The 23,140-nt window shown below is 64.8% G+C and overlaps 2 protein-coding genes across 5 annotated transcripts in view; one reads left to right on the top strand and one right to left on the bottom strand.

Annotated features, from left to right (window-relative positions):
• Positions 1-1,016: 1,016 nt before the first annotated feature.
• NDUFB7 (NADH:ubiquinone oxidoreductase subunit B7) lies at positions 1,017-6,117 on the top strand. The gene is made up of 3 exons (XM_065859281.2): positions 1,017-1,294; positions 3,285-3,453; positions 5,944-6,117. The coding sequence occupies exons 1-3, from the start codon at positions 1,183-1,185 to the stop codon at positions 6,032-6,034; spliced, it is 372 nt and encodes a 123-aa protein (XP_065715353.2). The 5' UTR covers positions 1,017-1,182; the 3' UTR covers positions 6,035-6,117.
• A 121-nt stretch (positions 6,118-6,238) lies between these two features.
• Positions 6,239-23,140, bottom strand: part of TECR (trans-2,3-enoyl-CoA reductase) — a 28,960-nt gene continuing 12,058 nt past the window's right edge. For 2 of the 4 annotated variants that reach the window (XM_071800602.1, XM_071800601.1), the window contains 8 exons: positions 21,456-21,571; positions 17,058-17,163; positions 16,893-16,965; positions 15,798-15,841; positions 15,112-15,169; positions 11,709-11,797; positions 9,980-10,030; positions 6,239-7,155 (listed from right to left, as the gene is read on the bottom strand). In XM_071800602.1, coding sequence (XP_071656703.1) covers positions 7,006-7,155; positions 9,980-10,030; positions 11,709-11,797; positions 15,112-15,169; positions 15,798-15,841; positions 16,893-16,965; positions 17,058-17,163; positions 21,456-21,571 — 687 coding nt within the window. In that variant the 3' untranslated portion in view covers positions 6,239-7,005. The remainder of the gene's footprint in view (positions 7,156-9,979; positions 10,031-11,708; positions 11,798-15,111; positions 15,170-15,797; positions 15,842-16,892; positions 16,966-17,057; positions 17,164-21,455; positions 21,572-23,140) is intronic. The other 2 variants (XM_065859233.2, XM_065859232.2) reach the window with 1 other exon arrangement.

Below are 23,140 nucleotides of genomic sequence, written 5' to 3'. Positions count from 1 at the left end.
CCAACCCCCCCCCAGTGACCCCAGGACCCCCCAAAAGCCCCCATGTCCCCCACATGTCCCTGTCCCCACCCTGGTGACCCCATCTCTCTGGAGTCCTCAACAGCCACCGGTGTCTCTGGAGGTGCTCGATTGTCCCCAAATGTCCCCAAAGGTCCCGCTGGTGCTCAGCAGTCTCCCAAACGTCCCCAGCCCCCCTGTCCCTGGTGGTCCCCAAAGGTCCCTGACACCCCCAGTGTCCCTGATGATCCCCCAATGGTCCCTGGTGTCCCCAAATGTCCCCAAAGGTTCCTGACACTCCCAATGGTCCCCTGTGTCCCCAAATGTCCCCAAAGGTCCCTGACACCCTCAGTGTCCCTGATGGTCCCCAAATGTCCCCAAGGGTCCCTTGACCTCCCCTCCAGTGGTCCCCTGTGTCTCCAAATGTCCCCAAGGGTCCCCAATGTTCCCTGACACCCCCAGTGTCCCTGATGGTCCCCAAATGTCCCCAAGGGTCCCCTGACCCCCCCTGCGCTCCCCTGTGTCCCCAAATGTCCCCAAGGGTCCCCTGACCCCCCCCGTGCTCCCCTGTGTCCCCAAATGTCCCCAAAGGTCCCTGACACCCCCAGTGTCCCTGATGGTCCCCAAATGTCCCCAAGAGTCCCCTGACCCCCCCCCCGTGCTCCCCTGTGTCCCCAAATGTCCCCAAGGGTTCCTGACATCCCCAATGGTCCCTGGTGTCCCCAAATGTCCCCAAAGGTCCCTGACACTCCCAATGGTCCCCAAATGTTCCCAAAGGTCCCTGACACCCCCAGTGTCCCTGATGGTCCCCAAATGTCCCCAAGGGTCCCTGACGCCTCAGACTGTCCCCAAATGTCCCCAAAGATCCTCGCTGTGCTCCCGGGTGTCCCCAAATCTCCGCAACACCCCCCGCGTCCCCAAATGTCCCCAAACCCCCAGCCAAGCCCCCAAGTCCTCCCCGCCACAAGGCGGCGCCAGACGCTCCAGCGCCGCTCTAGCCACCGCCTCTATGCTCCAGCCCTGGAGGGGTGCGGGGGAACTTCCGGTTCCCACGGGTCCGTCGCGCTTTGTGCTCCCGGTGTCCCCGCCGGGGTTTCCCGCGTCCCGCCGGGGTTTCCCGTGTCCCCGCCGGGGTTTCCGGTCCCCGCCGGTGTTTCCGGTCCCCGCCGGTGCTTCCGGGCGGCCATGGGCGCGCACCTGGCGCGGCGCTACCTCGGGGACGGGGAGGTCGAACCGGACCCGCTGCACATGCCCTCGTTCCCCCCGGAGCTGGGGCTGCCGGGCCGGGCCCCGCGCGGTCAGTGCGGACACGGGGGGACACGGGGGGACAGGGGATGGGGGGACAAGGGGGACATGGGGGGGACACGGGGGATGGGGGGGGCAAGGGAGATGGGGGGACATGGGGCGCAAGGACACGGGGGACATGGGAGATGGAGGGACACGGGGGGACAGGGGGATGTAGGGGACATGGGGGACACGGGGGACAAGGGGGGTGGGGGGGACAGAGGGGATGGGGGGACATGGGGTACAAGGACACGGGGGATGGGGAGGACACGGGGGATGGGGGGACATGGGGTACAAGGGGGATGGGGGGACATGGGGTACAAGGGGGATGGGGGGACATGGGGGACAAGGACACGGGGGATGGGGGGACATGGGGGACAAGGACACGGGGGATGGGGAGGACACGGGGGATGGGGGGACATGGGGGACAAGGGGGATGGGGGGACATGGGGGACATGGGGGACGAGGGGGATGGGAGAGACACGGGGGATGGGGGGACATGAGGGACAAGGGGGATGGGGGGACATGGGGGACATGGGGTACAAGGACTGGGGGGACACGGGGGGACAGGGGGGATATAAGGGACATGGGGGACACGGAGGACATGGGGGATGGGGGGACATGGGGGACAAGGACAAGGGGGATGGGGGGACATGGGGGACAAGGGGGATGGGGGGGACACGGAGGGGCAGGGGGGGACATGGGGTACAAGAGGGATGTAGGGGACATGGGGGACAAGGGGGATGGGGGGACATGAGGTACAAGGACACGAGGGACATGGGGACACGGGGGGACAGGGAGGATGTAGGGGACATGTGGGACACAGGGGACATGGGGGATGGCGGGACATGTGGGACAGGGGGGACATGGAGGACACGGGGATAAGAGGGATGGGGGGGACATGGGGGGCATGGGAGATGGGGGTGACACAGGGGATGGGGGACAAGGGGGATGGGGGGATGAGGGGACAAGGGGGATGGGGGGACAGGGGGGACAAGGGGGATGGGGGGACAGGGGGGACATGGGGGATGGGGGGACAGGGGGGACATGGGGGTGACACAGGGGATAGGGGGACATGTGGGACAAGGGGGATGGGGTGACATGGGGGACACAGGGGTGGGTGCTCATGGGGGACTTGTCCCCCCTTCCTTGTCCCCTGTGTCCCCACCCCCTGGTCCCCACCCTGTCCCCATGTCCCCTCCCTTGCCGTGTTGTCCCCACGTGTCACACATGCGCTGATGTCCCCGCGATGGCCACCAACCGTGTCCCCACCCCTGCCGTGTCCCCATGGGGCACTCGTGTCCCCATGATGGCCACCCCCTGTGTCCCCAACCATGTGTCCCCGTGTCCCCAACCCTCCGATGTCCCCCTGATGTCCCCCCCTCCCTGTGTCCCCATGTCCCCCCTGTCCCTGTGTCCCCCCTGTCCCCATGTCCCCCCTCCCTGTGCCCCCCTAATGTCCCCCCATCCCCCAATGTCCCCTCATGTCCCTGTGTCCCCCCGATGTCCCCATGTCCCCCAATGTCCCCATGTCCCCCGCTGTCCCCATGTCCCCCGCTGTCCCCATGTCCCCCGATGTCCCCATGTCCCCCCATGTCCCTGATGTCCCCGATGTCCCCGTGTCCCGTCCCGCAGCCCCAGGCTGCTCTGCGCAGCATTGGCCATGGCGCGGGTGCCACTGTCCCCATGGCCCCATCTCCCCCCATGTCCCCATCTCCCCCCATGTCCCCCCATGTCCCCATCTCCCCCAATGTCCCCATGTCCCCCAATGTCCCCATGTCCCCCCACGTCCCGATGTCCCCTGATGTCCCCGTGTCCCATGACACAGCCCCGGGCTGCTCTGCGCAGCAGTTGGCCATGGCGCGGGTGCCACTGTCCCCATGTCCCCCCATGTCCCGATCTCCCCCATGGCCCCATCTCCCCCCATGTCCCCATCTCCCCCGATGTCCCCATGTCCCCCCACGTCCCGATGTCCCCTGATGTCCCCGTGTCCCGTGCCGCAGCCCCGGGCTGCTCTGCGCAGCAGTTGGCCATGGCGCGGGTGCCCCTGGAGCAGCGCGACTACTGCGGCCACCACCTCCTGCGCCTGCTGCGCTGCCACCGCGACGCCTTCCCCGTCCCCTGGGCCTGTCACCACCTGCGCCACCGCTGGGACAGCTGCCAGCACCGCGAGTACGCGGGGACGCGGGGGACACGGGGGTCAGGGGGGATGTGGGGGTCAGGGGGGTGGGAGGGACAGGGGACATGGGGACAGGGGACATGGGGGTCAGGGGGGTGAAAGGGGCAGGGGACATGGGGACAGGGGGACGTGGGGGACAGGGGGACATGGGGGTCAGGGGGGTGAAAGGGACAGGGGACATGGGGACAGGGGACATGGGGGACAGGGGGACATGGGGGTCAGGGGGGTGAAAGGGGCAGGGGACATGGGGACAGGGGGACGTGGGGGACAGGGGGACATGGGGGTCAGGGGGGTGAAAGGGACAGGGGACATGGGGACAGGGGGACATGGGGGTCGGGGGCTCGAAGGGACAGGGGATATGGGGACATGGGGGTCAGGGGGGTGGAAGGGACAGGGGACATGGGGACATGGGGGTCAGGGGGGTGAAAGGGACAGGGGACATGGGGACAGGGGACATGGGGGACGTGGGGGTCAGGGGGGTGGAAGGGACAGGGGGACAGGGGGGTCAGGGGGACATGGGGTTAAAGGGACAGGGGACATGGGGACAGGGGGACATGGGGGTCAGGGGGGTGAAAGGGACAGGGGACATGGGGACATGGGGGTCAGGGGGGTGAAAGGGACAGGGGACATGGGGACAGGGGACATGGGGGTCAGGGGGGTGGAAGGGACAGGGGACATGGGGACAGGGGGACATGGGGGTCAGGGGGGTGAAAGGGACAGGGGACATGGGGACAGGGGGACATGGGGGTCAGGGGGGTGAAAGGGACAGGGGACATGGGGACAGGGGACATGGGGGTCAGGGGGGTGAAAGGGACAGGGGACATGGGGACAGGGGGACATGGGGGTCAGGGGGGTGAAAGGGACGGGGGACATGGGGACAGGGGGACATGGGGGTCAGGGGGGTGAAAGGGACAGGGGACATGGGGACAGGGGGACATGGGGGTCAGGGGGGTGAAAGGGACGGGGGACATGGGGACAGGGGGACATGGGGGTCAGGGGGGTGAAAGGGACAGGGGACATGGGGACAGGGGGATGTGGGGGTCAGGGGGGTGAAAGGGACAGGGGACATGGGGACAGGGGGACATGGGGGTCAGGGGGGTGAAAGGGACGGGGGACATGGGGACAGGGGGACATGGGGGTCAGGGGGGTGAAAGGGACAGGGGACATGGGGACAGGGGGACGTGGGGGTCAGGGGGGTGAAAGGGACAGGGGACATGGGGACAGGGGGACATGGGGGTCAGGGGGGTGAAAGGGACAGGGGACCTGGGGACAGGGGGACATGGGGGTCAGGGGGACATGGGGGTGAAAGCGACAGGGGACATGGGGGTCAAGGGGGTGGAAGGGACAGGGGACATGGGGACAGGGGACATGGGGGTCAGGGGGACATGGGGGTGAAAGCGACAGGGGACATGGGGGTCAAGGGGGTGGAAGGGACAGGGGACCTGGGGACAGGGGGACATGGGGGTCAGGGGGGTGAAAGGGACAGGGGACATGGGGACAGGGGACATGGGGGTCAGGGGGGTGGAAGGGGCAGGGGACATGGGGACATGGGGGTCAGGGGGGTGGAAGGGGCAGGGGACATGGGGGTCAGGGGGACATGGGGGTCAGGGGGGTGGAAGGGGCAGGGGACATGGGGACATGGGGGTCAGGGGGGTGAAAGGGACAGGGGACATGGGGACATGGGGGTCAGGGGGGTGAAAGGGACAGGGGACAGGGGGACATGGGGGTCAAGGGGGTGGAAGGGACAGGGGACATGGGGGTCAGGGGGACATGGGGGTCAGGGGGGTGGAAGGGGCAGGGGACATGGGGACATGGGGGTCAGGGGGGTGAAAGGGACAGGGGACATGGGGACATGGGGGTCAGGGGGGCTGGGGGACATAGGGGTCAGGGGGACAGGGGGGAACAGGGGGACATGGGGGTCAGAAGGGCAGGGGGACATGAGCGTCAGGGGGACATGGGGGACAGGGACACCAGGGGACATGGGACAAGGGGACATGGGGGTCAGCAGGACACGGGGAAGGGGGACAGGAGGACACAGGAGACAGGGACACATGGGACATGGGGGACAGGGGAGACATGGGGGACAGGGGGACCCAGGGGACAGGGGGACATGGGACATGGGGGACAGGGGACATGGGGGTCAGAGGGACAGGGGGACACTGGGAGTGACACAGGGATGTGGGGGTACCGGGGGCGTGAGGGGACAAGGTGGGACAGGTGGGCATGGGGGACATGGGGACAAGGAGGACAGGGGAGGGTCAGAGGGACACGGGGCCTGGGGGGGACACCGGGACATGGGGGACACCAGGACGTCACTGCGAGGTGACAGGGCCACAGGGCTGCTGACAAGCGGGGACGGGCTTGGGGACATCGTGGTGTCCCCTGGGGCTCCCTGTGTCCCCACCCCCGGGGTGTCCCAGTGCGGCGCTGGCCCCGGTGACACTTGGGGACACTTGGGGACGTCCCTGTCCCCACGTCCCCAGCTACGTGATGCGCATGAAGGAGTTTGAGCGCGAGCGGCGGCTGCTCCAGCGCCAGAAGCGGCTCCGGCGGCAGGAGGTGACAAGCGAGTGACATCGGGACACAGGTGACACTGGTGACACGGTGACATCGGTGACACCGAGACACCCACCACACAATAAAACCCATGGAGTTGATTCCGTGCTGGGTTTGTCACCGCGCTTGGGGACAACACCCGGGGGGGACGGTGACACCCGCCGAGCTTGGGGACAACAGGGACTGTCCCCATGGGGTGGGACAATGACAGGACTCACGTGCTGGGGGGTGACACCGTTTATTGTCACCTGTGGGGACCAGGAAGCGGGGGGACAATGACGGGTCACGTGCGGGTGACACACGGGTCATTCCGGTCACGTCGCGGTGTCACCGGGTGGCCGCGGCGGTCCCATGGGTGACACTGGGGATGGGGACAGAGGGGACAGGTCCCTGGAAGGGTGACAAGGGACAGCGGGGGGACAACACGCTCGTGTCCCTTGTCCTCGTGTCCCTGGCCCTGCTGCTGGCTCAGGGTGTCACTGTGGGGTGTCCCCAAGGGTGACAGGGACAGGTCTGGGTGTCCCCAGGGTGGCCCTGTGGTGTCACAGCGGGGGGAAGGGGACAATCGGGTGTCCCCATGGTGTCCTCAGGGTGTCACAGCAGGAATGGGGGTGTCCCCATGGTGTCCCCTTGGTGTCACAGCAGGAAGGGGACGATCGGGGGGTGTCCCCGTGGTGTCCCTGCAGTGTCACAGCAGGAAGGGGACAATGCGGGGGTGTCCCCGTGGTGTCCCCACAGTGTCACAGCGGGAACCGGGGGTGTCCCTGTGGTGTCCCTGCAGTGTCACAGCAGGAAGGGGACAATGCGGGGGTGTCCCCTTGGTGTCCCCACGGTGTCACAGCAGGAAGGGGACGGTCGGGGGTGTCCCCGTGGTGTCCCCTTGGTGTCACAGCAGGAAGGGGACAATGCGGGGGTGTCCCTGTGGTGTCCCCTTGGTGTCACAGCAGGAAGGGGACGGTCGGGGGTGTCCCCTTGGTGTCCCCTCGGTGTCACAGCAGGAAGGGGACGATGGGCGAGCGCAGCGCGGGGTACTCGCGGAACTCCCGGAGGTAGCTGCGGTGCTTCCCCTGCGCCCAGATGGCCATCTGGACAAAGCCCACCAGCGAGAACAGCGCCACTGCCACGGGACACGCACACGCGTCACCACGGGACATGGGACACGGACACGGGACATGGGACACACACATGTCACCACGGGACATGGGACACGGACATGGGACACGGGACATGGGACACGGGACACAGACATGGGACATGGGACACGGGACATGGGACGCGGGACACGGACATGGGACATGGGACACGCACACGTCACCTCAGGACACGGGACATGGAAATGGGACGCGGGACACGGACACAGGACATGGGACACGCACACGTCACCTCGGGACACGGGACACGGACACGCATCACCACGGGACACGGGACATGGACACGGGACATGGGACACGCACACGTCACCACGGGACATGGGACGCGGACATGGGACGCGGGACACGGACATGGGACATGGGACATGAACACGGGACATGGACACAGACACGGGACATGGGACACGGGACATGGACAGGGGACATGGACACGGGACATGGACACAGGACACGGGACATGGGACACGAACATGGACATGGGACACGGGACATGGACACAGGACACGGGACATGGACACGGGACATGGGACATGGATATGGGACATGGGACACAGACACGGGACATGGGACATGGACACGTGTCACCATGGGACACGGGACATGGGACACGGACAAGGGACATGGGACATGGACAGGGGACGTGAGACATGGACACGGGACATGGACACGGGACATGGGACATGGACACGCGTCACTACGGGACACGGGACACGGGACACGGACACGGGACATGGATATGGGACATGGGACACGGACATGGGACATGGACACAGGACATGGGACATGGACACGCGTCACCACAGGACAGGGGACATGGACACGGGACATTTGACATGGACATGGGACATGGGACACGGACACACGTCACCATGGGACATGGATATGGGACATGGGACACGGACATGGGACATGGACACAGGACATGGACACTGGACATGGGACATGGACACGGACATGGGACACGGACACGCGTCACCACGGGACAGGCGACATGGGACATGGACATGGGACATGGGACATGGATATGGGACATGGGACACAGACACCCATCACCACGGGACATGGGACATGGACACGGGACATGGGACACGGACCCACGTCACCATGGGACATGGGACACACGTCAGGGACATGGGGACACGGGACACACGTCAGGGACGTGGGTCACACACACGGGTCACGGACACAGGACACACATCACAGACATGGGGACACACGTCAGGGACACGGAGACACGCGTCACGGACATGGGGACACAGGGACACGCGTCACGGACACTGGGATGTGGGGACATGCGTCACGGACATGGGGACACATGTCAGGGGCACGGGGACATGGGACATGTGTCGGGGACAAGGGGACACACATCAGGGACAAGGACACGCATCAGGGACACAGGGACACGGGGACACACGTTGGGGACATGGGGACATGCATCAGGGACACGGGGACACACGTCAGGGACATGGGGACATGGGACACGCATCACGGACACGGGGACACGCGTCATGGACACGGGGACACACGTCGGGGACAGGGGACACATGTCACGGACACGGGGACACACGTCAGGGACACGGGGACACGCGTCACGGACATGGGGACACACATCATGGCATGGGGACACACGTGATGGACACGGGACACGCTACATGGGGGCATGTGAGGGACATGGGGACACGTCAAGGACACGGGGACACACGTCAGGGACATGGGGACACAGGACACAGGGACACAGGGACACGTGTCACGGACACAGGGACATGGGACACAGGGACATGGGGACACACGTCAGGGACATGGGGACACCAGGGGGTGGGACATCTGGGCAGCTGGAGGGGGGGACACGGAGCCCAGGGTGGGATATGGGACATGGAGGGGACACGGGGACCCCAGGGTGGGACGGGGGACCCCAGATGGGACATGGGGGTGACAGGGGACGTGGGGACCCCCAGGTGGGTCATGGGGACCCCAGATGGGACACGGGGGTGACAGGGGACGTGGGGACCCCAGGGTGGGTCATGGGGACCCCAGGATGGGACATGGAGGGGACATGGGGACCCCAGGGTGGGACATGGGGGTAACAGGGGACATTGGGGTAACAGGGGACATTGGGGTAACAGGGATAATTGGGGTGACAGGGGACATGGGGACACCCCAGGGTGGGACAGGTGGGGTGACAGGGGCCATGGGGACCCCAGGGTGGGACATGGAGGGGACATGGGGAACCCATGATGGGACATGGGGGTGACAGGGGACATGGGGACCCCAGGGTGGGACATGGGACATGGGGACCCTAGGGTGGGACATGGGGTGACAGGGGGACCCCAGGGTGGGACATGGGGTGACAGGGGATATGGGGACCCCAGGGTGGGACATGGGACATGGGGGTGACATGGGGACCCCAGGGTGGGACATGGGGTGACAAGGGCATGGGGACCCCAGGGTGGGACATGGGACATGGGGACCCCAGGGTGGGACATGGGGGTGACATGGGGACCCCAGGGTGGCACAGGAGGACCCTAGGACTGAACATGGGGGGGTGACAGGGCCATGGGGACCCCAGGGTGGGACACGGGACATGGGGGTGACATGGAGACCCCAGGGTGGGACATGGGGTGAAAGGGACATGGGGACACCAAGACGAGACATGGGGGTGACAGGGGATGTGGGGACCCCAGGGTGGGACATGGGACATGGGGGTGACATGGGGACCCCAGGGTGGGCCATGGGGACACCCCAGGGTGGCCCCGTCCCCCCACAGGGTCCCCCCGTCACAAACGTCCCCCGGTGTCCCCCCGGTGTCCCCGAGCTCACCGGGCAGACACTGGGTCATGATGGTGAAGCCGATCCAGGACCCGACCTGGGGGGCAGCGCAGGTCACAGCCCATTGGTGTCACCTCCCCATTGGTGTCACCTCCCCATTGGTGTCACCTCCCCATTGGTGTCACCTCTGCATTGGTGTCACCTCCCCATTGGTGTCACCTCCCCATTGGTGTCACCTCCGCATTGGTGTCACCTCCCCATTGGTGTCACCAACCCCATTAGTGCCACCCACCCCAGCAGTGTCATCCCCCAGCATTGTCCCCCCCAGCAGTGCCACCCCAACATTGTCACCCCAACATTGTCACCCCAGCAGTGTCACCCCAGCAGTGTCACCAACCCCAGCAGTGTCACCCCAGCATTGTCCCCTCCAGCAGTGTCACCCCCATTAGTGTCACCCCCAGCAGTGTCCCCAACCCCAGCGGTGTCACCCCCAGCAGTGTCACCAACCCCAGTGGTGTCACCCCAGCATTGTCACCCCAGCAGTGTCACCCCAGCAGTGTCACCAACCCCAGTGGTGTCACCCCAGCATTGTCCCCCCCCAGCAGTGTCACCCCCATTAGTGTCACCCCCAGCAGTGTCACCATCCCCAGCGGTGTCACTCCAGCATTGTCCCCCCCCCAGCAGTGTCACCCCCAGCAGTGTCACCCCAGCAGTGTCCCCCGCAGCAGTGTCACCCCCAACAGTGTCACCCCAGCAGTGTCACCCCCAGCAGTGTCACCAACCCCATTAGTGTCACCCCAGCATTGGCCCCCCCAGTAGTGACCCCATCCAGCAGTGTCACCCCAGTGGTGTCACCCCAGCAGTGTCACCCCCATTAGTGTCACCCCAGTAGTGTCACCCACCCCAGCTTGTCACCCCCCTAGCATTGTCCCCCCAGTGGTGTCACCCCAGCAGTGTCACCCCCCCATTAATGTCACCCCAGCAGTGTCACCTGCGGTGTCACCTCAGCATTGTCCCCCCCATTAATGTCACCCCAGCAGTGTCACCTGCGGTGTCACCTCAGCATTGTCCCCCCCAGTGGTGTCACCCAGCAGTGTCACCAACCCCATTAATGTCACCCCCCTAGCATTGTCCCCCCCAGTGGTGTCACCCCAGCATTGCCACCCCAGCAGTGTCACCCCCATTAGTGTCACCCCAGTGGTGTCACCCCAGCAGTGTCACCAACCCCATTAGTGTCACCCCCCCTCAGCATTGTCCCCCCCAGTGGTGTCACCCCAGCACTGTCCCCCCAGCACTGTCCCCCCAGCAGTGTCACCCCAGCAGTGTCACCCCAGCGGTGTCACCCCAGCAGTGTCACCAACCCCATTAGTGTCACCCACCCCAGTGGTGTCACTCCAGCATTGTCACCCCAGCAGTGTCACCAACCCCACTAGTGTCACCCCCCCAGCATTGTCCCCCCCCAGCGGTGTCACCCCAGCAGTGTCACCCCAGCAGTGTCACCCGCAGTGGTGTCACCCCAGCATTGTCCCCCCAGCGGTGTCACCCCAGCATTGTCCCCCAGCGGTGTCACCCCCAGCAGTGTCACCCCAGCAGTGTCACCAACCCCATTAGTGTCACCCACCCCAGCGGTGTCACCCCAGCAGTGTCACCCCAGCAGTGTCACCCGCAGTGGTGTCACCCCAGCATTGTCACCCCAGCATTGTCACCCCAGCGGTGTCACCAACCCCAGCGGTGTGCCCCCAGCATTGTCCCCGCCGCGGTGTCCCCGCGGTCACCTCGTAGGTGTAGTTGGGACAGGACACGAGCAGGAACAGCCAGGTGAAGGGGTTGCGGGTGGGGTACGGGATCTTCCGCGTCTTGGAGCCTGCAACCCCCACAATGTGGGACCCCCCCGGGACACCCATGGGACACCCGTGGGACATCCATGGGACACCCGTGGGACACCCCAGGGATCCCCATAGGACACCCATGGGACACCCCAGAGATCCCCATAGGACGCCAAGCAACACCCGTGGGACACCCGTGGGACACCCATAGGACACCCATGGGACACCCATGGGACACCCCAGGGATCCCCATAGGACACCCATGGGACACCCCAGAGATCCCCATAGGACGCCACAGCAACACCCGTGGGACACCCGTGGGACACCCATAGGACACCCATGGGACAGCCATGGGACACCCAGGGACACCAATGGGACACCCAGGGACACCCATTGGACACCCGTGCAACACCCATGGGACACCCCAGAGATCCCCATAGAACACCCATAGGACACCCCAGAGATCCCCATAGGACGCCCCAGCAACACCCGCGCAACACCCATAGGACACCCATGGGACACCCGTGGGACACCCGTGTGACACCCATAGGACACCCACGAGACATCCACGGGACACCCCAGAGATCCCCATAGGACACCCCAGCAACACCCGTGCGACACCCGTGGGACACCCAGAGACACCCCAGGGACACCTGTGTGACACCCCAGGGATCCCCATAGGACAGCCCAGGGACACCCGTGTGACACCCATAGGACACCCGTGGGACACCCAGGGACACCCATGGGACACCCAGGGACACCTGTGTGACACCCATGGGACACCCCAGGAATCCCCATGGGACACCCCAGGGACACCCATGGGACCCCCACAGGACACCCACAGGACACCCAGGGACCTCCCATGGGACACCCATGGGACAACGTGGGACACCCGTGGGACACCCGTGTGACACCCATGGGACATCTGTGTGACATCCATGGGACACCCAGGGACATCCATGGGACACACATAGGACACCCCAGGGACACCCCAGAGATCCCCATAGGACGCCACAGCAACACCCGTGTGACACCCGTGGGACACCCATAGGACACCCATGGGACAGCCATGGGACACCCAGGGACAGCCATGGGACACCCAGGGACACCCATTGGACACCCGTGCAACACCCATGGGACACCCCAGGGATCCCCATAGGACACCCATGGGACACCCCAGAGATCCCCATAGGACGCCACAGCAACACCCGTGGGACACCCGTGGGACACCCATAGGACACCCATGGGACAGCCATGGGACACCCAGGGACACCCATTGGACACCCGTGCAACACCCATGGGACACCCCATAGATCCCCATAGAACACCCATGGGACACCCCAGAGATCCCCATAGAACACCCATAGGACACCCCAAAGATCCCCATAGGACGCCCCAGCAACACCCGCGCAACACCCATAGGACACCCATGGGACATCCGTGGGACACCCCAGGGACACCCGTGCGACACCCGTGTGACATCCATAGGACACCCACGAGACATCCACGGGACACCCCAGAGATCCCCATAGGACACCCCAGCAACACCCGTGCGACACCTGTGGGACACCCAGAGACACCCCAGGGACACCTGTGTGACACCCCAGGGATCCCCATAGGACAGCCCAGGGACACCCGTGTGACACCCCAGGGATCCCCATAGGACAGCCCAGGGACACCCGTGTGACACCCATAGGACACCCGTGGGACACCCAGGGACACCCATGGGACACACAAAGGGCACCCCAGGGACACCTGTGTGACAACCATGGGACAGCCCAGGAATCCCCATGGGACACCCCAGGGACACCCATGGGACCCCCACAGGACACCCATAGGACACCCAGGGACCTCCCATGGGACACCGTGGGACACCCGTGGGACATCCGTGTGACACCCATGGGACACCCCATGGGACACCCATGGGACACCGTGGGACATCCGTGTGACACCCATGGGACACCCCAGGGATTCCCATAGGACACCCCAGGGACAACGTGTGACACCCATGGGACACCCATGGGACACCCCAGGAATCCCCATGGGACACCCCAGGGACACCCATGGGACCCCCACAGAACACCCCAGGGACACCCACAGGACACCCAGGGACCCCCCATGGGACACCCACGGGACAACGTGTGACACCCGTGGGACACCCATGGGACACCTGTGGGACACCCATGGGACACCCCAGGGATCCCCATAGGACACCCCAGGGACAATGTGTGACACCCGTGGGACACCCATGGGACATTCACGGGACACCCCAGGGACAACATGGGACACCCATGGACACCCCAGGGGACACCCATGGGACACCCAGGGACACCCATGTGACACCCAGGGGACACCCATGGGACACCCAGGGACACCCGTGGGACACCCAGGGACACCCATGTGACACCCAGGGGACACCCATGGGACACCCAGGGACACCCGTGTGACACTCAGGGGACACCCATGGGACACCCAGGGACACCCATGGGACACCAAGGGACACCCCAGGGTCACCCATGGACAACCATAGGACACCCCAGGGATAACATGGGACACCCGTGTGACACCCATGGGACATCTGTGTGACATCCATGGGACACCCAGGGACATCCATGGGACACACATAGGACACCCCAGGGACACCTGTGGGACACCTCAGGGACACCCATAGGACACCCATAGGACACCCATGGGACACCCATGTGACACCCGTGTGACACCCGTGTGACACCCATGGGACACCCATGGGACACCCATGTGACACCCATGGGACACCCATGTGACACCCGTGTGACACCCGTGTGACACCCGTGTGACACCCATGTGACACCCATGGGACACCCGTGTGACACCCATGGGACACCCGTGTGACACCCGTGTGACACCCATGGGACACCCATGGGACACCCGTGTGACACCCATGGGACACCCATGGGACACCTGTGTGACACCCATGTGACACCCATGGGACACCCGTGTGACACCCATGGGACACCCATGGGACACCCGTGTGACACCCGTGTGACACCCATGGGACACCCATGTGACACCCGTGTGACACCCGTGTGACACCCATGGGACACCCATGGGACACCCGTGTGACACCCATGTGACACCCATGGGACACCCGTGTGACACCGTGTGACACCCGTGTGACACCCATGGGACACCCATGGACACCCATAGGACACCCCAGGGACACCCATGTCCCTGTGTCTCCCATGTCCCCACATCCCCTCATTTCCCCCCATGTCCCCACATCCCCCTGTGTCCCCACGTCCCCCCACGTCCCCCCATGTCCCCCCGTGTCCCCCCGTGTCCCCCCGTGTCCCCATGTCCCCCGTCCCCTCACCCGCAGGGCGCAGGTTCCTCAGGGCCACGTGGATGGAGAAGTTGCCAAGTTGGCAGAACTGGGTGGTGGGGGGGGGACACAAGGGGGGGTCCCTGAGTCCCTGAGCTGTGGGTGGCACCCGGACCCCCACCCCCACCCTCCAGCACCCACCCTGAACCCCCCGGACCCACCTGCCCCCCCCACCCCCTCCCAGCACCCACCCAGTGCCCCCCACCCCCACGTCCCCCCCCAACCCCCCAGCACCCAACCAGACCCCCCCCACCCCCCAGCACCCACCCAGTGCATCCCCCCCCCACCTCTCCCCCCAACCCCCACCCAGCACCCACCTGACCCCCCACCCCCACCCCCCAGCACCCACCCAGTGCCCCCCCCCCACCCCCCCCAGCACCCACCCGACCCCACACCCCCACCCCCCAGCACCCACCCAGTGCCCCCCCACCCCCACCCCCCAGCACCCACCCAGTGCCCCCACCCACCCCCCCCAGCACCCACCTAAGCCCCCCCACCCCCACCTGCCCCCCCCCAGCACCCACCTGGACCCCCCCCACCCCCCAGTACCCACCCGGACCCCCCCGGACCCACCTCCCCCCCAACCCCCCCAGCACCCACCCGGATCCCCCCAAACCCCCCAGCACCCATGTGACCCCCCCCCCCCCCCCCGCACCCCAATGCCCCCCAGCACCCACCAGGAAGACGCCCAGCGCCAGCTTCACCTGCTCGTCACCGTACGCTGGGGGACACAGGGGGGGGTCAGGGATGGTGACACCCCCGTGGTGTCCCCGGGGACATGGGGACACATGGGGACACATGGGGACATGGGGGGGTCAGGGATGGTGACACCCCCATGGTGTCCCTGGGGACATGGGGACACATGGGGACACGGGGAGGGGGTTCAGGGATGGTGACAGTGACGGTGACACTCACCGGGGGTGGGGGGGGTGTAGAGTGGGTGGTTGATGTGACAGGGGGTGACAGTGACAGTGACGGTGACACTCACCGGGTGGGGTGTAGAGCGGGTGGTTGATGTGACAGGGGGTGACAGTGACAGTGACGGTGACAGTGACGGTGACACTCACCGGGTGGGGTGTAGAGCGGGTGGTTGATGTGACAGGGGGTGACAGTGACAGTGACGGTGACAGTGACGGTGACACTCACCGGGGGGGGTGTAGAGCGGGTGGTTGATGTGACAGGGGGTGACAGTGACAGTGACGGTGACAGTGACGGTGACACTCACCGGGTGGGGTGTAGAGCGGGTGGTTGATGTGACAGGGGGTGACAGTGACAGTGACGGTGACAGTGACGGTGACACTCACCGGGGGGGGTGTAGAGCGGGTGGTTGATGTGACAGGGGGTGACAATGACAGTGACGGTGACAGTGACGGTGACACTCACCGGGTGGGGTGTAGAGCGGGTGGTTGATGTGACAGGGGGTGACAGTGACAGTGACGGTGACAGTGACGGTGACACTCACCGGGTGGGGTGTAGAGCGGGTGGTTGATGTGACAGGGGGTGACAGTGACAGTGACGGTGACAGTGACGGTGACACTCACCCGGGAAGGTGTAGAGCGGGTGGTTGATGTGACAGGGGGTGACAGTGACGGTGACAGTGACGGTGACACTCACCGGGGGGGGTGTAGAGCGGGTGGTTGATGTGACAGGTGGTGACAGTGACAGTGACGGTGACAGTGACGGTGACACTCACCGGGTGGGGTGTAGAGCGGGTGGTTGATGTGACAGGGGGTGACAGTGACAGTGACGGTGACAGTGACGGTGACACTCACCGGGTGGGGTGTAGAGCGGGTGGTTGATGTAATACGCCATCCAGGCAGCGAAGCCCCAGTAGTAGGTGCAGTTCTGTGGGGACACGGTGGGGACACATTGGGGACAGGTGGGGACAGGCGGAGGGCGCAGGCGGCTCGCGGGTGACGCGGCTGTCGCGGTGTCACCTTGAAGATGTTGCGCAGGGGCATGGTCCCGTGCGAGAACCGGTGCACGAACAGCGTCTCCAGGAGCCGCTTGACGTAGTGGAACGAGTGACAAGCGCAGGCCAGGCTGGGGACATGGGGACATAAGGACATGGAGGGGACATGGGGACACGGGGACATGGGGGGACACATGGACATGGGGTGACATGGGGACACAGGGGGAAGATGGGGACGCAGGGACAGGGGGACACAGGGACATGAGGGGACATGGGCACATGGGGACACAGGGACATGGGGGGATGTGGGGCGAACATGGAGGCACAGGGGGACATGGGGACACAGGGACATGGGGGGACATTTGGGACACGGGGGACACATGGGGGCAATGGGGGACATGGGGGGACACAGGGGGACATTTGGGACATTGGGGACATGGGGGATATGGGGACATGGGGGACATTGGGGATATGGGGACATGGGGGACATGGGGGATATGGGGACATGGGGGACATTGGGGACATGGGGGATATGAGGACATTGGGGACATTTGGGACATTGGGGACATGGGGGATATGGGGACATGGGGGACATTGGGGATATGGGGACATTGGGGACATGGGGGATATGGGGACATGGGGGACATTGGGGACATGAGGGACACTGGGGATATGGGGACATGGGGGGCATGGGGGACATGGGGACACAGGGACATGGGGGGACATGGGGATATGGGGACATGGGGGGCAATGGAGGACATTGGGGGGACATGGGGGGACATTTGGGACATGGGGGACATTGGAGACATGGGGACACAGAAGTACAGGGGGACACAGAGGACATGGGGACACAGTTATATAGGGGGACATTTGGGACATTGGGGACATGGGGGATACGGGGACATGGGTGACATTGGGGATATGGGGACATGGCGGGCATGGGGGTCATGGGGACATGGGGGGACATGGGGACACAGCAACATGAGGGAACATGGGGACACAGAGGGACATGGGGACACAGGGGGACATGGGCACATGGGGACACAGGGACATGGGTGGACATGGGGGGGACATGGAGGCACAGGGGGACATGGGGACACAGGGACATGGGGGTCATTGGGGACATGGGGGATATGGGGACATGGGGGGCATGGGGGATGTGGGGACATGGGAGGACATGGGGACACGGGGGGACAGGGGGGACAGGGGGACATGGGGGGGAACATGGCAACACACCCCCCCAGCACCCTCATTTCCCACTGTCCCCAGCCACACTGGTTGGTGTCCCCAGTGTCCCCAGTGTCCCCAGTGTCCCCATGCCCCTTGTGTCCCCCCAATGTCCTCAGTGTCCCCATGTCCCCAATGTCCCAAATGCCCTCAATGGTCCCAATGTCCCCAATGTTCCCCATGCCTCCAATGCCCCCAATGTTCCCAATGTGCCCCCTGTCCCCAATGTCCCCAATGTTCCCAACGTGCCCAATGCCCCCAATGTCCCCTGTGTCCCCCCAATGCCCCCAACGGCCCCCATGTCCCCAATGTCCCCAACGCGTCCCATGTCCCCAGTGCCCACAATGTTCCCAACCTCCCCAATGCCCCCAATGTCCCCAACCTCCCCAATACTCCCAATGTCCTCAATGCCCCCAATGTCCCCAATGTCCCCAATGCCCCCAATGCCCACAATGCCCACAATGCCCCCAACGTCCCCATGTCCCCAATGCCCTCATTGCCCCCAATGCCCTCAGCGTCCCCAATGCCCGCAATGTCCCAAATGCACCCAATGTCCCCAATGCCCCCCATGTCCCCAATGTCCCCCATGTCCCCAATGTCCCAAATGCCCCCAATGTCCCCAATGTCCCCCCGTCACTCACTGCACCACGTGGTGCCCGCTGGCCGTGAAGTCGTAGTGCGGCCCATACAGGTTCCCCTGTCCCCCAGTGTCCCCATGTCCCCAATGCCCCCAATGTCCCCAATGTCCCCAATGTCCCCAATGTCCCCAATGCCCCCAATGTCCCCAACCTCCCCAATGCCTCCAATGTCCCCAATGCCCCCAACGTCCTCAATGCCCCCAATGCCCCCAATGTCCCCAACCTCCCCAATGCCCCCAATGCTCCCAATGTCCCAAATGTCCCAAATGCACCCAATGCCCCCAGTGTCCCCAACCTCCCCAATGCCCCCAATGTCCCCAATGCCCCCCATGTCCCCAATGTCCCCAATGTCCCCAATGCCCCCCATGTCCCCAATGCCCCCCATGTCCCCAATGTCCCCAATGCCCCCCATGTCCCCAATGCCCCCCATGTCCCCAATGCCCCCAACGTCCCCAATGTCCCCACGTGCCCCCGTCACTCACTGCACCACGTGGTGCCTGTTGGCCGTGAAGTCGTAGCGCGGGCCGTACAGGCTCCCCTGTCCCCCAGTGTCCCCAATGTCCCCAATGCCCCCAATGTCCCCAATGTCCCCAATGCCCCCAATGTCCCCGATGTGCCCCATGTCCCCAGTGCTCCCAATGTTCCCAACGTGCCCAATGCCCCCAGTGTCCCCAACCTCCCCAATGTCCCCCATGTCCCCAATGCCCCCAATGTCCCCAATGTCCTCCATGTCCCCAATGACCCCAATGTCCCTAATGCACCCAATGCCCCCAATGTCCCCAACCTCCCCAATGCCCCCAACCTCCCCAAAGCCCCCCATGTGCCCAGTGTCCCCAATGCCCCCAATGGCCCCCCTGTCCCCAATGACCCCAATGTCCCCAACCTCCCCAATGCCCCCAATGACCCCAATGCCCCCTATGTCCCACATGTCCCCAATGCGTCCCCAATGTCCCCAATGCCCCCAATGTCCCCAATGTCCCCACGTCCCCCCGTCACTCACTGCACCACGTGGTGCCGGCTGGCCGTGAAGTCGTAGTGCGGCCGTACAGGCTCCCCTGTCCCCCAGTGTCCCCATGTCTCCAATGCCCCCAATGTCCCCAATGTCCCCAATGCCCCCAATGTCCCCAATGTCCCCAATGCGCCCCATGTCCCCAATGTCTCAAATGCACCCAATGCCCCCAGTGTCCCCAACCTCCCCAATGCCCCCAATGTCCCCCATACCCCCCATGGCCCCCATGTCCCCAATGTCCCCAATGCGTCCCATGTCCCCAGTGCCCCCAATGTTCCCAACGTGCCCAATGCCTCCAATGTCCCCAACCTCCCCAATGCTCCCAATGTCCCCCATGTCCCCAATGACTCCAATGTCCCCAATGCCCCCAATGTCCTCAACCTCCCCAATGTCTCCAATGCTCCCAATGTCCCCAATGCACCCAATGTCCCCAATGTCCCCCATGTCCCCAATGACTCCAATGTCCCCAATGCCCCCCATGTCCCCAATGCCCCCAATGTCCCCAATGCCCCCAATGCCCCCAATGTCCCCAATGCCCCCAACCTCCCCAATGCCCCCAATGTCCCCAATGCCCCCAATGTCCCCAATGCACCCAATGTCCCCAATGCCCCCCATGTCCCCAATGCCCCCAATGTCCCCAATGCCCCCAATGCCCCCAATGTCCCCAATGCCCCCAACCTCCCCAATGCCCCCAACCTCCCCAATGCCCCCAATGTCCCCAATGCCCCCAATGTCCCCAATGTCCCCAATGCCCCCAATGTCCCCAACCTCCCCAATGCCCCCAATGCCCCCAATGTCCCCAACCTCCCCAATGCCCCCAATGCTCCCAATGTCCCAAATGTCCCAAATGCACCCAATGCCCCCAGTGTCCCCAACCTCCCCAATTCCCCCAATGTCCCCAATGCCCCCCATGTCCCCAACCTCCCCAATGCCCCCAATGCTCCCAATGTCCCAAATGTCCCAAATGCACCCAATGCCCCCAGTGTCCCCAACCTCCCCCATGCCTCCAATGTCCCCAATGCCCCCCATGTCCCCAATGTCCCCAATGCCCCCCACGTCCCCAATGCCCCCCATGTCCCCAATGTCCCCAATGCCCCCCATGTCCCCAATGCCCCCCATGCCCCCAATGTCCCCAATACCCCCAATGCCCCCAACGTCCCCAATGTCCCCAATCTCGCCAATGTCCCCAATACCCCCAATGCCCCCAACGTCCCCAATGCCCCCAATGTCCCCAACCTCCCCAATGCCCCCAATGCTCCCAATGTCCCAAATGTCCCAAATGCACCCAATGCCCCCAGTGTCCCCAACCTCCCCAATGCCCCCAATGTCCCCAATGCCCCCAATGTCCCCAATGCCCCCCATGTCCCCAATGCCCCCCATGTCCCCAATGTCCCCAATGTCCCCCATGTCCCCAATGCCCCCCATGCCCCCAATGTCTCCAATGCCCCCAATGTCCCCCATGTCCCCAATGCCCCCAATGCCCCCAATGTCCCCAATACCCCCAATGCCCCCAACGTCCCCAATGTCCCCACGTGCCCCCGTCACTCACTGCACCACGTGGTGCCTGCTGGCCGTGAAGTCGTAGCGCGGGCCGTACAGGAAGGGGACGCGGAAGTAGAAGAGCAGGTAGATGAGCAGCGGCCCCGCGTACTCCGTCAGGAACACCTGCGGACAGACGGACGGACCGGGTGAGGGACATGGGGACACAGGGGACATGGGGACACTGGGGGCATTGGGGACACAGGGGGACATGGGGACACTGGGGGGACTCTGGGGACAGGAGGACACTGGGGACATGGGGGGACATGGGGACACTGGGGATGGGGGGACAGTGGGGGGACAGGGGGACACGGGGACACAGGGAGACACGGGGGGACATGGGGACACTGGAGACATGGGGGACACTGGGGACACTGGGGACATTGGGGACATTGAGGGTATTGGGGAGACACGAGGGACATGGGGGACACTGGGGGGACAGGGGGACACTAGGGACATTGGGGGGTCACAGGGGACATGGGGACACAGGGGACATGGGGACATTGGGGACACCGGGGGGACACAAGGGACATGGGGGGACAGGGGGACACTGGGGATGGGAGGACACTGGGGGGACAGGGGTCACTGGTGACATTGAGGGGACATGGGGACAAAGGGGACATGGGGACATTAGGGAGACATGAGGGACATGGGGACACTGGGGATATCGGGGGGACATGGGGACACTGGAGACAGGGGGACACTGGGGATGGGGGGACACTGGGGACATGGGGGACACAGGGGACATGGGGACACTGGGGATGGGGGGACACTGGGGACATGGGGGGGCAGAGGGGACATGGGGGCATTGGGGACATGGGGACACAGGGGACATGGGGACATTGTGGGGACACAAGGGACACTGGGGGGCCTTGGGGCCACTGGGGACAGGGGGACAGTGGGGATGGGGGGACACTGGGGACATGGGGACACTGGGGAGACACGAGGGACATGGGGGGACACTGGGAACATGGGGACACTGGGGAGACAGGAGGGACATGGGGGACACTGGGGATGGGGGGACACTGGGGGCAGGGGGACACAGGGGACATGGGGACACACAGTGAGGGAGGGATGGACAGAGGGACGGACAGGGGGCCGGGTGGATGGACAGAGGGACGGCGGCGGGCACCGAGGGACACAGGGACGGACAGAGGGACATGCAGAGGGAGGCAGGGACAGCCAGAGGGACACAAGGACAGCCAGAGGGACACAGGGACAGACAGAGGGACACAGGGACAGCAGAGGGCCCAGCTGAGGGACAGACGGCTGGACAGAGCACAGAGGTGACGGGGGGGAGAGGGACAGACAGACAAAGGGACAGACACGGGGACAGAGGGACGGACGGACGGACAGACGAAGGGACAGAGGGACGGACACGGGGACAGAGGGACAGACAGATGAAGGGACAGAGGGATGGACACGGGGACAGACGGATGGATGGACGGACAGATGAGGGACGGACACAGGGACAGAGGGACGGATGGACGGACAGACGAAGGGACAGAGGGACTGACACGGGGACAGAGGGACGGACATGAGGACAGACGGATGGATGGATGGACAGATGAGGGATGGACATGGGGACAGAGGGATGGATGGACGAAGGGACAGAGGAACAGACACAGGGACAGAGGGACAGACACGGGGACAGAGGGAGGGATGGACGGACAGATAAAGGGACAGAGGGACGGA

The sequence above is a fragment of the Patagioenas fasciata genome, chromosome 32 (assembly GCF_037038585.1).
Source record: "Patagioenas fasciata isolate bPatFas1 chromosome 32, bPatFas1.hap1, whole genome shotgun sequence".
Taxonomy (NCBI): Eukaryota; Metazoa; Chordata; class Aves; order Columbiformes; family Columbidae; genus Patagioenas; species Patagioenas fasciata.
The sequence above is the reverse complement of the archived record's forward strand: the minus strand, read 5'-3'. Positions and strand labels throughout refer to the sequence as shown.

Excerpts from the sequence above, each read along its gene's own strand:
- NDUFB7 (XM_065859281.2), top strand. The coding sequence starts at position 1,183 with ATGGGCGCGCACCTGGCGCGGCGCTACCTCGGGGACGGGGAGGTCGAA. Across the intron at positions 1,295-3,284 it reads GCCGGGCCGGGCCCCGCGCG|CCCCGGGCTGCTCTGCGCAG; the intron begins GTCAGTGCGGAC and ends CCCGTGCCGCAG. Across the intron at positions 3,454-5,943 it reads GACAGCTGCCAGCACCGCGA|CTACGTGATGCGCATGAAGG; the intron begins GTACGCGGGGAC and ends CCACGTCCCCAG.